Consider the following 14,128-nt stretch of genomic DNA (forward strand, 5'->3'; position numbering starts at 1 on the left):
TAGCCAAAGATATCCTCCAATTATGGATCCCGATTTGTCATCTCTATCTGGGGAATCTAGGTGATTATCGGTTGACTCACAATGTGTTTGATTCTCTGATTACTTAAACTAAACTAATCGTATAGTGGACCATTATTAGGGTGCACCATTAAAAAATAATGCCTTGGCAGTATGACATAAATATTCTACTTGCAACAACAACATACTCTATGAACTATTTTTAAATTCGAATAAATTTTACCGGGGCCCACATTCGCATTTTGAAATGAGAATATCATAATTAATGGTTATATTACTAAAGCAAGCAAAGCTGAGAATTCATTTTTTTCTTTTTAAAGCATTATGTGTTTAATATTATTATTGATAACAAACTCATCTGACATGCTGTCCCAAGCAGCCACTATAAAGGACTTCAGTGAATCCACATTTGGGAGGGAGGTCCTATTATTTTTCCTATCCAAAGTGTCCCATATTGAGAAGTCCAGTGTGTCCTTGAAAAAGAAGGCCAGAGGCCACAACGTCGAGGACCATTGTTTGGACAGGATATTTGGTGTAGTAAACCCCGTGGACCTCTTCTTTTGTTATATAAACGTTAAATAACTCACCAACATATATGTATGAAACAATTTGTCAAGATGATAAATCCACTTTTTATTTTTGACAAAAAATTGCCAAATCGAAATCCAAAAGAAAATTACAATGTATTATTAAAAAAAGTATTAAATAACATTTATTGGAATTGTAAAGAGCCTTCAAGACCTTCAAAATAGGCAGCCATGCAAAGTTTCAACCTTGTTGGCCCAACTGTGTAGGCACCCATAAAGGACACATATACACAAACTATGCATAATATATTTACAGATAATCTCAGGTGTGGTTAGTTAAAAAAAAAAAAAATATATATATATATTTTATTATATATGGACATCTATATTTGAAAAACAGGGGCAAGACCACGTATTTGTTGGTCCCATTTGACCAACTATTCAGTATTTTCCTAAATGTTTATGAAAAGAGGTTTAAGTTGTTATAAAACTTTGTTGTTAAAGCCGTAGGGTCTGAACATATAATACTAGAAACAAGTTTCTACTATTATATGTTCAAGCCCTCAAATTACCTTCATCAACAGTATTAACGTCAAATTAAAATGCTCTTTATAATATTTATATTATAATAATGTATTAATTCACGCTCTTACATAATTAAATTTATAAAGGTTTCCCTTTGTATTATTAAGAAAATCTGGTTTATAGTTTTACAACATGAATAATTATTTAATAATATGATATGTATGAACGCAGGGGCGTCTGTAGTATTGGCCTCGGGGAGGGTTGTAGCTCCCTACCCGAATTAAGTAATTTTTATTCAAAAAATTTAATATTTGAAATGTATTTTTTGTGAATAGCTATAAATTTTTGAAATTTTTTGCGACAAAGTTTGAATTTTTGAATTTTTTTATCATTAACTATTAATTTTTGAAAAAAATTTCAAAAAATTTAATACTCTTAATTTATTTTCCAAAAAAATTAGATATAATTGAATAGGTATGAATTTTTGAAATGTTTTTTCCCGGATTTGTTTTTTGAAACTCCAAAAACCAGGCCCCTTCCCCTAGTATAATCTTGCTGACACCCTTAGAACATAAAATATATCCCTAATTAGTTGTAATTTTTTTTTTTTTTTTTTTTTCAGATTGGCTTAATAATATCCGTGATTTGTGTGATTATCATAGCTTTGATCGTGTATTTATCAATTGGTCATAACAGCAACAAAACATCCAAATATATCCCAATAACTTTTGAAGAAATTACTGAGCATAAGTTTAAAAGAGTTGAACGAGGTTTTAACGGATCCTGGTATTCAGAGGATCGAATTTTATGGAAAGACAAGCTCAGTGGGGATTTAGTTCTATACAATACACAAGATCTGAGTACAAAAATCCTTGTAAAAAAAGAAATCTTAGACACAAGAAACCAATCGTATTTTGTTTCTACGAGCAAGTCAGAGCATCTTTTAATTGGCTATGAGCGGAGCCGTGTTTATAGGCATTCGTCTTTGGCTTATTATTGCGTCGTGCATAGAGATGAAAATGAATGCCATCAAGTCTCAGTGAACACAATCTCAAGTAATCTCAAATTACAATATGCTAATTGGCTTCCCAAAACGGATAAGTTGGTATTTGTGTACAATAACAATATTTATCTACGTGATTATTCTGGATCTCATGAGATCATACAAATTACAAATGATGGCATCCCTGGGAAAATATATAACGGAATTCCAGACTGGGTGTATGAAGAGGAAATCCTTGGGACGGATAATGCATTATATTTTACGAAAAAAGGATCAAAAATTGCATTTGCTCAATTTGATGATGAAAACGTGAGGAACTTCTACTATACAGTCTACGGCCCTTCCTCTGATCCATTCCATAATCAATATCCATCGGAAGTCATGATCAAATACCCTAAGGCTGGAACGAAGAATCCCATTGTTACGTTGAAAGTATATGACATTTTAAAAAGTAAAACTTTACTTGTAAATCCTCCACCAGAGGTCGAAGCATACGGAGATTACATCTTCACAGCTACCACCTGGATCACTGATGATAAGCTCTCCATCATATGGATGAATCGGCAACAAACTAAATCTGTGATATCCGAATGTCAGGAAAACAATGACCAAAAGTATGATTGTAAGCAAAGATACATGGTTGAAGAAGAGAAGGGATGGGTGGACTTGTTTCAGCCCCCTATATATAGCAATGATGGAACTGAATTTCTTCAAATTCGGCCTCCACCTCCTACCAAGGAAAATGATCTCAGATATAATCATATTTTCCATTCTGAGAAGCAACAATTAACGAGTGGTAATTTTGTTGTTGTGTCAATTTTGCACTGGAAGGACTCCTTGATTTACTTCATTGGAACTCGACCAGGTTATCCTGGAGAACGGCATTTGTACTCTGTGAGTCTGGATAAGGATATCAGGTGCATTACATGTTCCACAGAGTGTCAGTATATATCTGCCTCTTTTGGGGAATCTATGTACATACAAAAATGTTCGAGTCCGATCAAAATTCCAGTGGTTACACTAAGAAAAATTAAAAACCATGAATTGATAGCAACTATTGAAGACAATTCTGAACTAAAGGAAATTTTGGCCGATAAAGCCCTGCCTAAGCGACGGGATTTAATGGAGCCAGTCGGGGAAGACAAGAAGTTTTATGCTCCTGTATCCCTTCTACTGCCTTTAGACTTTGATGAGAATAAAAAATACCCGACTTTGGTCTATGTTTATGGAGGGCCAGGGAGTCAGGAAGTAAGTTATGCATGGAATAGCCCAGCATGGCCAGAGTACCTCGTTACCTCACGCAATATAATCTATATGACCATAGATGGCCGTGGCACAGGTTTTCAATCCGTAGACTATCAATTTGCGAACTACCATGCTTTAGGAACTCTGGAAATACAGGACCAGATCCAGGTGACACAGTCCATTCAGAAAAAATTCTCTTTCATCGACAAAAAGAGAACCGGGATTTGGGGTTGGTCCTACGGAGGCTATGTCACTCTCATGGCTCTTATTCAAGATAAGAAAAAAGTATTTTCTTGCGGGATTTCCGTTGCACCCCCAACAGACTGGTTATTCTACGACTCCGTCTATACTGAGAGATATATGGGACTCCCCACATCGGAGAAGAACGGTGGAAATAAACGAGGCTATGAAAGAGCCTCTGTTCTTCGCTCTGTTGAAGCCCTTCGAAACAAAACCCTTCTCATTAATCACGGGACTGCTGATGATAACGTTCACTATCAGCAGTCTATGATGTTAATCAGAGAAATGGAGCAAAGGAACATTGATTTCGAGGAGTTTACGTATCCGGATGAAAACCACGCTCTCGGAGGGGTTTCACAGTTTTTATATCATCATATGGACAAATTTCTGGGAAAGTGTTTTGGCTATAAAGTCTAAAAAATAAAAATACATACATACTTTAATACATATTCAAATCAGCGTGTACCTATCTAGATAAGAGCAGGCTTGTGGCCATTCATACTTTTTAATCGTTTAGTTCAATAAATCGTTTCGTTTGAACCCATTTCAAAAAAAATTAAATGCAATCAATGTAAACTACCAATTTCCAACAACTTTTAATACAGGGGTCGCCAGGCTAAGGCTCACGGACTACATCTGCGAGAAATCAATGTACTTCTTTGAAAAATATTTTTGGGGGTCATGAACGATTAGCACTTCTGAGAGATATCATCAAGTCTGCAAACATTTGATAGTACATATATCAACCTGCAAAAATTAATAAAAGTCTTTTATTGAACAAACAAAGCTATATTTTTTGATTTTATTGAATTAATTTAAATTTTTATATGTGAAATACAGATTGTATACAAGAATATATTATAATAATGTGGTCATGAAATGAATATAACAACTGGGAGGGGGGGAGGGGACGAACAGTTTCTCAATTTAACAAAAAACTAAAGGAGATAAGGTAACAAGGATTCATAATAGTTATTGTAGTAATAAATATGATTGATGAAACATGGTTCGTTTATATTGAATCTATGAATGGGTCAACTATGAATATATATATATATAATTTTTTAAGTGGCACAGGGTTAATCTTATCTAGCAGTACCCACTTTAATATTTTCATTCCAGAATGAGATTGGTGCAAAATCCTGACTCAATGCAGATGCTTACATCGAACTTCTCTATAAGAAAGTGCAACCACGGGCCAGAGAGAAGTTCGGGGACAACTCTCCGTGTTATTCTCTTCGTGAGATACAACTTCCCGGACTTTTGGGACCTCAACATGTGGCCGCCCTCCTCTCCAGACGCGAAACCCTTGAACTTCTCTATAGGTATATTGGTGTCTTGAGGAGAAGGTGGGTGATACTCCTCAGAGCTTCCATCAAGAAGGAGTAGACGATGATCGAGTCTGACTACATAGTCAAGGTTTGCCAGGGATCTAGGCCTCTTATTGAGGCAATGATTAGAACTGAGGGCTCACATATTGAATAAAAGTTGTGCCGAGTACTATTTTCAAATGATTTTGTTAAATAAATGTTCTGTCAATAACCTCTCCTTTAAATTTTACACTTGAAAAATTGAAGAGAATAAAAAGTGTACCGCCGTATAAGATCAACCTGTATATATGTTAATATTTTCAAAAATACATTTAACATCTAACAATTAAGTATATATAATTTTATTTAATTCTCTTTTTGTAGTTAAAAGAAAAGGAATCAATCATGAATTGTTGAAGATAAAATATTAGGCGATGGAATAAAATCTAAGCAGAGATGAGTCAAACTGCAGTTAATTCCAAGAGGAAATCACTTTTTTAAAAGCCTGAAACAGAAAATAAGAATCGAGAGAAGAGGTTAGTTAGTTAGTGTGTTATGACGCGTGAGGTCAGAGCTCCAAAGTGTTGTAAGTGGCAAAACCAATATAATTGGTTATATTGTAGAAATATAAAAAACACCATCAGTATTATTAATTATATATGTAAAAATTAGTGTTGGGCTTCGGTTTCACAATCCTTGACTAGTCTGAGGCCCTTATGATTCTTATAGGACCGAACTAATTCCTTCCTTTCAAAGAGTTTCTTCTAAACCACACCCATATATCTTAAATCAGTCCCAAAAAAATCGGTCTTATTTAAAATTCGGTCTAGAACAATTTTAGATATAAATTGTTTAATATTGTTAAAAGTATATTCCTTTGATTCCCCCTATCTTCCTTTGGTTCTAACTTTTGAAGAACATAGTAGGCCACTTATTTCGGTCTTCATTATTATAGGCTTTTATTCTTGTCAAATTAATATTATATCTAAATTTCAAATTATTATATATTTCCGTTGAATGGTTATAATTTAATACTGTGATATATGGACGGATAGATTCTGAAGGTACGAGGAAAACTGCCTTGAGGAAAATTGTCCGTGGAAGATTGCCCGTATTTTTTTCAAAACTTATAATGAATACTAACAAATTATAAATTCGTTTGTTCCATCCCCAAAGGGAGGGAGTATCTTCAAGTGTGAAAAATATTATTGGAATACAATTATCTTGCAATTTTTCAAATTCAATATAATCTTTTTAAGAAATGGACCGAGAGAATTTGTAAGGAGGGGGAGGGATAAATAGCTTATGGCCTCTTAAAATGTGGTTGAATACCCTCCGCCCTACGTACAGGGTTAGTTTTGGATTGCTAAAAACCACCGCCAATGCATTCAAGGAACCCCTCTTATTCCAAAAAATAGTTCCTTACCAATTCTCTCGAATTCTCAATTCTTAGAATATAAGATTCCTTTAGTTGATCCATATGTCCCTTCAAGAGTCATCTAAACGGTCGATATAACTAATTAAAATTAAAACCAATTTATGGCAAACATAATTTGTAACGACAATTTTCTTCAGAGTTCTTAGACTTATATTTTTCAGCAAGTTGAATATTTCTTTGAGTGGTTTACATAGAAACAACATACAAAAATATAAAGTTATTTGAAATTTTGCCTTTGGGTTGTCTCAGATTACTTGAAACTATACTACGAAATTACAATATACATCCAATAACTGCATTTGTTCTGATTCATAAAATTCCCACTTACAACGTTTTGGCCATAACCCCACGGTATGAAAGACAGACTAAAGAATTGTTATTTTGATACATCTACAAAGTGTAAGTGTGTGTTTAACTATATATGTGCTTAACGTATAGTTAAAGAGCCAATATATCTATCCTTGGCACATGACTATATACATATGGGCTATGTAGCAACTAGATGTCAATGTATATTCATTATAAGGTGTCCCACATTTATGAAGTCCGGAAAAAAGAACGAATTACGATAGGCCTGTGTTTGTCCAAAATAATAATAACTACCTCAGATCTATCCTTATATAGGATCGAGGACTGCGGCCCAGTACAGTTCCACTTGAAGGTCCTTAAAGTAAGTAAACTCGAACCACATGATAATGACCTTTATAACCCAAAATTAATGCTTTTGTCACCTATAGATTGCTTTATTGAAAAAAATGTTCTTAAATGGAACGACGTAGCTCAATGGACAACGGGATTGGCAAAAAAAAAAACTGCAATTTGCAGCACACACATAACGGGTTCAATATCCTAATTTTAGAGTGTAGCTATATGTGTTAATAATTATTTAAGGAATATATGGAACGCGCACACTCTTTCCTCTTATTTTTTTTTGACCAACTGAAGGTTATTTGCTCTATTTTGTTAAATAGTAGAATAGATATGAAATTAAATGAAAGAGCTAATTGTACTAAAGCAATCGTGTAATGAATGTCCTAAGGAATAAAAAAAACCTTATTCATTAGTTATTTTATGATAATATAAATTATAAATTAATACAGCAAAGCTTATCTGTTTGATTGTGAATGACTTATTTTTGAGTGTGGGCTTAATATGTCAGAACTGCAATACTACTTGATCTAAAAAATAAGAATGTAGCAACGAGTGTGTGTAGCTTAAGCTCAGTACAATATATTAAAAAAAAAAAAAGTATGATGTTAAAGAGTGGATAATTTTTTGTAATTTTATACAAAATATTTTTACAAAATTTTATTTAAAATAATTGTCATTTTAAAAACATACTCAAACTAAGGTTACATTTTTTCAGTTAACCAGACAATGAATAGCACAAAAAGAAATTTTGTGTTTTAGTTTAACATATAACTCCGAATATAGTAGTCAATAAATAGGTAGTAGTCCAAAACGTCGTGCGACAGAACATAGACCGACAAAATGTCGAATGGACAAAACGTCAAATGGATAAAATGTCGAATGGACAAAGCATCGACCGGAATATATTACACTTGAAAACATGAAAAACTGTTTCTACAACATTTTACACCAAACATTTCCAGTCCTAGACATGTACTCCACAACCCTTATTTAAACTAACAGTAAGGAACCCTCACAAACTCCCATTTATACCTTGAAATTTGGGGCTATTTCGGGTACCGCCGGCCCTGAAAATGAGATGACAAACGAAACAGTCTCAAATTGTGGAAGCCCTTGGGGCGTAAATGGAGGTGGGATAAATTTAAATAGTGGCGTTGGGTGTCATCCCATTTTGGGGACAGGCAGTACCCGAAAACAGCTCAAACATTGGGGGGGTACATAGGGTTGTGAGGGGCTCTTAGTGGTTGCTTAAATAGTGGGTAAGTTTCATCCCAGTTTGGGACATGGCGGTGACTGAAAACAGCCCCAACATGTATAAGGAGGATGGGGAGGGCCCTTCATGGTAGTTTATATAGGAAAGGTGCTGCTGAGTTATTTTTCAGGCAGGAAATGTCTGAATGGAATATATTGCAACACCATTTGGAGTAGCCTTTTATTTTATATTCAACGATCGACCTTCTGTCTGTCCACGTTTTGTCCATTCAATGTTCTGTCGGTCGACTTTTTGTCCATTCATTTCATTCCTAAAGACACTCATTATAAGAATTCATTTTAATTTCATAACAAAATCATTGTGGTGCTAACGTCTACCTCTAATTAAGAATATATAGATAACCGCCTAACTTTCTGCTATATAATTAATGTAATATTGTTAGTAAAATACCTAAAAAATCTAGTTATACTTAAAATATAAGAGATGATCATTACCAAGAGTAGTTTTAAATCTTAATTCCTTAACTTTTTACTGTTAAAGTACCGCTATTATACTCTATGACGTCATTTATGTTCGGCTTGACCAGAAGTCGGTACGACACATGAAACTAAAATCTAGCAAGATCGATTATATGATGGTCTAACCTTGTAGGTATTTCTATTAACTGCTCCCTTCCTTTAACAATGGAGTTAAAGAAAAACAAGCTAATCTGCGTGCGTAATTATTCCACTCAAGACCTTTGTCAAAATAAGCTGCCTGTTTTTTATTTTATTTTACTACTTTAAGAGGAGAACATTCTACATTTAAAGGAAACAATGTTCCTAACACCGACCCATAATATTGTGTTATTGTTGTGACGTAGTCCTCCTTATTCTTCTCTTTTCACAAGGGGAGACGGCCTGTTCAAACTGGATGCGTGCCTGGAGGAACATGTAGGATCTTCTAATTTTAAAACAATCCGAATTGAGAACTACTAAATCCTACCTTCCTTGCCTTGAGTGTCCACTCTTTGTCTGGAGTCCTTTAGTGTAGGGAAACTATTATATTTATTCTAATATGTATTTTTAAAACAATTTACACCAACAATAGAGAGAACGCTTACTTCAGAAGGTCTAACGACGATCGAACTAAAAAAAACGATAATCTATTATAAACAACATTAATTAAAAATTTTAAGGGAAGTTACATACAAAAAATTAGACAAATTCATAATGACTAATGATTCGATATAGAATTAGTGCATGGAAAATATTGTAATTAACTCTAAATTCATATATATTTTTTAATTATAGATTTTAAAATAATCTACAGCAAAGATAGGTGAGAATTCATACTTCAGAGGGGAAAGTTAAGACCAGGACCACCAATTATATAATAAGCAAAAAAGAAGAAAGAACATATGTAACAACCATTTTTCCTTTTCTAATTGCCAAATATAGTTTTTTCTTTACAGAAATCCCTTCTTTATCCATGTTTATAAAATTCCATGGCTTAGCTTTATTCATAACAAGACTACAAACAGAAAAAAAACTGGAGTTGCGCATAAAAATATAAAAATGATTGGATTTCTTAATTTGGACGGTCAGGTATTAATTTATAAATCATCATCAACAGACCATTAACAGGCGAATTGGTTCTTTTTTCTCTACAAAAAAATCCATGTCAGTGGAGCCCTAGTCTACGTAAACTACTTCTAAGAAAAATATTATATACTAACCATGATAGCCTACTTTTAAATAGAGTCACATTTACTCAATAGGACGTCCTCCTCCTGGGATATTTAGATCAGAGCTTGAATTGTTGAAATTAATTGAGGAGAGATATATAAAATATATTGTTATGTTTTGTAAGAAGAATTAAGTATATTATGAAATTTCTTGGATGAAAGTAAAATATAAAATAGGAAGTACATGCAATATCCAAATAAATAAATGTATAATTGGTTTTGTCTACGAAAACATAATATCTTTATACTTAGATGGCAGAAGTATTAATCTAATTGATCATGCTAAGAAGGATCGATTATTGAAACCTTAAAAACAACTGAACCAGTATAGCTATTTGCATAAATTTATCCTTACAAAGTTAGTATACTATAAAACAAACTTTAAGTAATTAGAAAAAAAATAATAAATAAATAAATTTCGGCTCATTTTTCAAGTTAGGGCACAGTATTACAAGGGAGGGCACCCTTCTGGGGGGTGTTCCAGCTATGACAAATTGCAGCATGAGACCAGACCAAGGAAAACTAAGATGAAGGCCAAAAGAAATAGTGTGTCAGCTCTTCTTGAGCTGGGAATGAGTTATGACAAGATCTCCCGCATCGTCTCCTGCTCTAAGGGTCTCATTACCCTTAGAGTGAAAAGCTGAAGACGACAACCAGAGCCTTGAAAGGATGCCTGGAAGACACAAGGTCAAAAAAAAAAGAAATACCCCCACAAGTGGTGTGAATACAACGTGGCGAATTTCTGGCCTTTTAGAGGAAGAACTCCCATGTGAATCTCCTAAATACTGCCGTAGGGAAAGAATAGGATAGGATAGAGGTCATGGTGACAGCCAAGTGTGGCCACCTAGAGAATATTTAAATCAAATAAAATAAATAAACAAATTATAATTGTACTTTTTGAAAATCTTTACTAAGTTGAGCCTAAATAAAATTCTTTCACGATTCACAGGGACATGTTATTTGTTATTTCAAAAAAAAAATATATATTCATAAAAATTTTGAAAAAAAAGAGAGAGAATATTCTTCTATGAATGGCAGCATCATAAAATATTCAGAAACATAGATGAATAAAGAATTTGCTGGAGTTACATAGATATTTATTCATATGTAAAGTATGTTGTGATTGTGATTGAAATTTAGGGAATGTGCCAAAGGGGATGACGGTGGAAACACATCGTTATATAATCAGTTGTTCTCTAACCTTATTTGAATTGAAAAGTCTGAACTGGTTGAAATTTGAGTAAGGAAAATATTCTGCTCAAGTAAGCCAGGAATGAAGGGAAGAGAATTAAAGCACAGTGTTCATTGTGAATAGTATCGTTGGAATAATACCATTTTAAGGCTTACTCGATTAAAAAGAGAGGAGGAGGTACCTAAAAAGGTGTTTGAAGTCAATACAGAAGATTTTTTTTTTTCTCCTTTGAGGTATAGTATAGGGGGAAAATCATAGGTTTTTTTTTTAAATTTTACAGATTGTCAAAATTTTCTAAAAGATCTAACTCGAGTGTACCTTCATTATAGGTTGTTATTCGTTCTGAATTTGCTGAGTATGATGGCAGAGTATTATAATTATGAGATGAGGGAGTGGGGCTGTTGTTAGAACTAGTGTTACTTGTCTCACTGTTGACTGGATAGGATATGGTTCTTTTTGCAGAAGGCCTCAGAGTACGTCTTCGAGTGAGTCCCCCACTTGACTTTTGTCCTGGAAGTCCAAAAATAGCTTTAGGTATGACCATCCTTGCATTTCCTTGCGCAGTTCGTGAGCCACCTCTTGATGTGAGCTCTGCTAAATGATCGGCATAGCCTTCTAGAAGCCAAGTTCCTGCTCCCACTTGTTTTTTGCTGGGTTTTCCTACAACGTATATTTGCTCGGGTTTGAGACCAATGCCAGAGTAGACGGATATGTCTTTGTTACTCCCATATGCTCGATGAATAACAACTGAATGAATTTCAATAAGGTTTCGGAGATAGTCGGCCTTGTGTCTCAGAGGATCCGTCGTGAACCCATCGGCAAAGGAAACAAGGCCATGAGGAAAGTTATGCTGCGAGAGCCATGAAACAACTTTTTGTAATTGCATGTCTGGTCTTGCTGTTACGTAAACTATCACATATCCAAGTTCTTGCCAGTGGCGAACAATATCTACAGCTCCAGGCTTTACTTTTGGGTCTTTTCCAGTTACTGATACACTTGCTGCAAAAGATCCATCAATACTGAAAACCACACATTCAGTATAAGGAGGAACAACGGCTAGGTACATATGAAGCATTGTGTGATCTCCTCTAACAAGCATACGGACTGGATAGATTCCATAGCCCATCTGTTCTTTGAGAGTGTACGAAAGACGACCATTTTTATCAGTGAGTTCTGTGGCCAAGTAAAGCCAATCACCTCCTGGAGGATCTTTCATAATATGAATATCGACTTTTTCTCCAGTGAGAGCAGACATGTCCAGGGGTCCGTAACTGAATCGAGCTTGTAGCACTTGAGGAATTCCTTCTTTGACTACAACATCGTTACCGCGATGATTGGCAGCTCCATTTCTATTTGAAAATTACATAGGAAAAAGTTTAACATCCTTTTAATTTAAACTCGAAGAATTTTACCTAATTTTGACACTTGTTCTTTTCTTTATCCACTTTTCTCGAGGCTGAGTCGGGGTGAATTGATGGTGCTCAAGAGGATTGCTTTCATGGGTAGTTAGGGGCTCTCCCCGAACAAGTATTCTTAGTATGAAAGAAATGACATCAGATGATTCCCAATAGGAGGAATGAAATAAGTGAGGAAGACAGCTGGTAGGGAAATTTGCAAGACCTTCGGGACAGTAGAGGGCATAGTCGATCCTCCTACTGCCCCACCACTTTGGCTTTAGTATATTGATGGTATGTAGTTGCTGAGTGTCCAAAACGCCACTAACAATACTATCCTCTGAGAGGCGACGACTTTTACCTAAAGTTATGTAGAAATATAACAATAATATTTATAGGGATTTACTATCCACTGAATGAATATTTTACCAGGAGTCGTTGGACGACTATTATCAACACCAAAAATCCCCGGATTCGATTGTATAAACTCAATAAGTGATAGACATGTTCCATCGCCCATAGGATACTTTTGGTATCGAGATACATTTACGGGAGGAACTCTTGAAAATCGAGCAGAAAGTAGTGGTTCGATTCGACAAGCAATGGGGTCACTGGGATGAAATAGATTGTACATTTGTTGGACGGCGGGGCGTGGTATACTAGTTTGGGAAAAAAAGAACAAGGATTATTGAAGCAAATTATCAACAAAATAATGTAAATCTAGATCAATTATATAACCATAACAAGTATGTATTAGGTCGGGTTTCTCTCGCGAGATTTCTCACATTTTTAAACTTGTGGGACTTGATAAAGGTATAAGCGTGCATCGCAATTTCCCAGTTAGACACTTATATAAAGGACATATTATGGAGATTGGACTCTCTCTACAAGACGACTCACACATAGTAGTCCAAGGATTTCAGATCAGGGCAGCATGAAGGCCACATTTTCTTGGCCTAAAACATTACAAATGTCAGTTTTTCCTAAATAAATACGGTTCCAATTATCCAATGTGGACAAACAGCACCAATTTAAAACTCTGATATGACACCGGATAGATTACCATCAATGTAAGCTCTCTAGGATAGCTATAGATTGAATTATTGGCGTCCTTGACCGTGCATCCGGCACAGAGGCACACAATATTGGTAGCACACGGCGTTCGTATTCGGTTGACAAGATACTGAGATCTAAACTTGTTCTGGATTTAAAATATATTTAAAATGAATAAGATTAGCTTAAAATGTATAATTTCTTCTTAAAAGAATAAAAAGAAAACTATCAATTTTATAGTACTTATTATTTACTAACGGGATCACATATTTAAAAATAATAATATATTGCCCACGAAACGAGAGAACCTAGTAGGTGAATATATTATTAGAACAATGTAAAAGGATACCTGTAAGGATGAATGGAATGATTTGAGGTTTGTTGCTGAATTTTTCGATACGCAAGAAGAATTCCTAAGGGACTTCCAAATGTGAAAAAATCAGATACTTCAAAATCTAAACGGGAGCATCTTTCTTCATAAATATCACATGCCTTTCGAGAACATTGAACTTGAGGAGTAGATAGGTGAGATCGAGCTAGTAAAAGAAAAACACAAAATACAATTATTAAACTCTCACCACGGTACGGTGTGA

At 34.6% G+C, this 14,128-nt stretch overlaps 2 protein-coding genes and 1 long non-coding RNA gene across 18 annotated transcripts in view; 2 read left to right on the forward strand and 1 right to left on the reverse strand.

Annotated features, from left to right (window-relative positions):
* The window catches only part of LOC121125932 (venom dipeptidyl peptidase 4), a 34,358-nt gene extending 29,944 nt beyond the window's left edge, over positions 1-4,414 (forward strand). Inside the window, exon 2 of the mRNA XM_040721199.2 lies at positions 1,693-4,414. Within this exon, the coding sequence (XP_040577133.1) occupies positions 1,693-3,975 (2,283 nt within the window). The 3' untranslated portion in view covers positions 3,976-4,414. The remainder of the gene's footprint in view (positions 1-1,692) is intronic.
* rdgB (retinal degeneration B) overlaps positions 1-14,128 on the reverse strand; it is a 74,266-nt gene that overhangs the window by 6,730 nt on the left and 53,408 nt on the right. For 6 of the 16 annotated variants that reach the window (XM_040721191.2, XM_071891713.1, XM_071891714.1 and 3 more), the window contains 4 exons: positions 13,885-14,071; positions 12,912-13,141; positions 12,501-12,843; positions 11,407-12,437 (listed from right to left, as the gene is read on the reverse strand). In XM_040721191.2, the coding sequence (XP_040577125.1) occupies positions 11,407-12,437; positions 12,501-12,843; positions 12,912-13,141; positions 13,885-14,071 (1,791 nt within the window). Of the gene's footprint in view, positions 1-4,346; positions 9,683-9,900; positions 9,962-10,787; positions 12,438-12,500; positions 12,844-12,911; positions 13,142-13,884; positions 14,072-14,128 lie in introns of those variants that run through there. The other 10 variants (XM_040721198.2, XM_071891711.1, XM_071891708.1 and 7 more) reach the window with 5 other exon arrangements.
* Positions 9,067-10,102, forward strand: LOC139906570 (uncharacterized). Its single transcript, XR_011782199.1, has 3 exons — positions 9,067-9,198; positions 9,260-9,571; positions 9,624-10,102. It is a non-coding gene; the product is annotated as an uncharacterized lncRNA (long non-coding RNA).

This window comes from Lepeophtheirus salmonis, chromosome 11, assembly GCF_016086655.4.
Source record: "Lepeophtheirus salmonis chromosome 11, UVic_Lsal_1.4, whole genome shotgun sequence".
Lineage (NCBI taxonomy): Eukaryota > Metazoa > Arthropoda > Copepoda > Siphonostomatoida > Caligidae > Lepeophtheirus > Lepeophtheirus salmonis.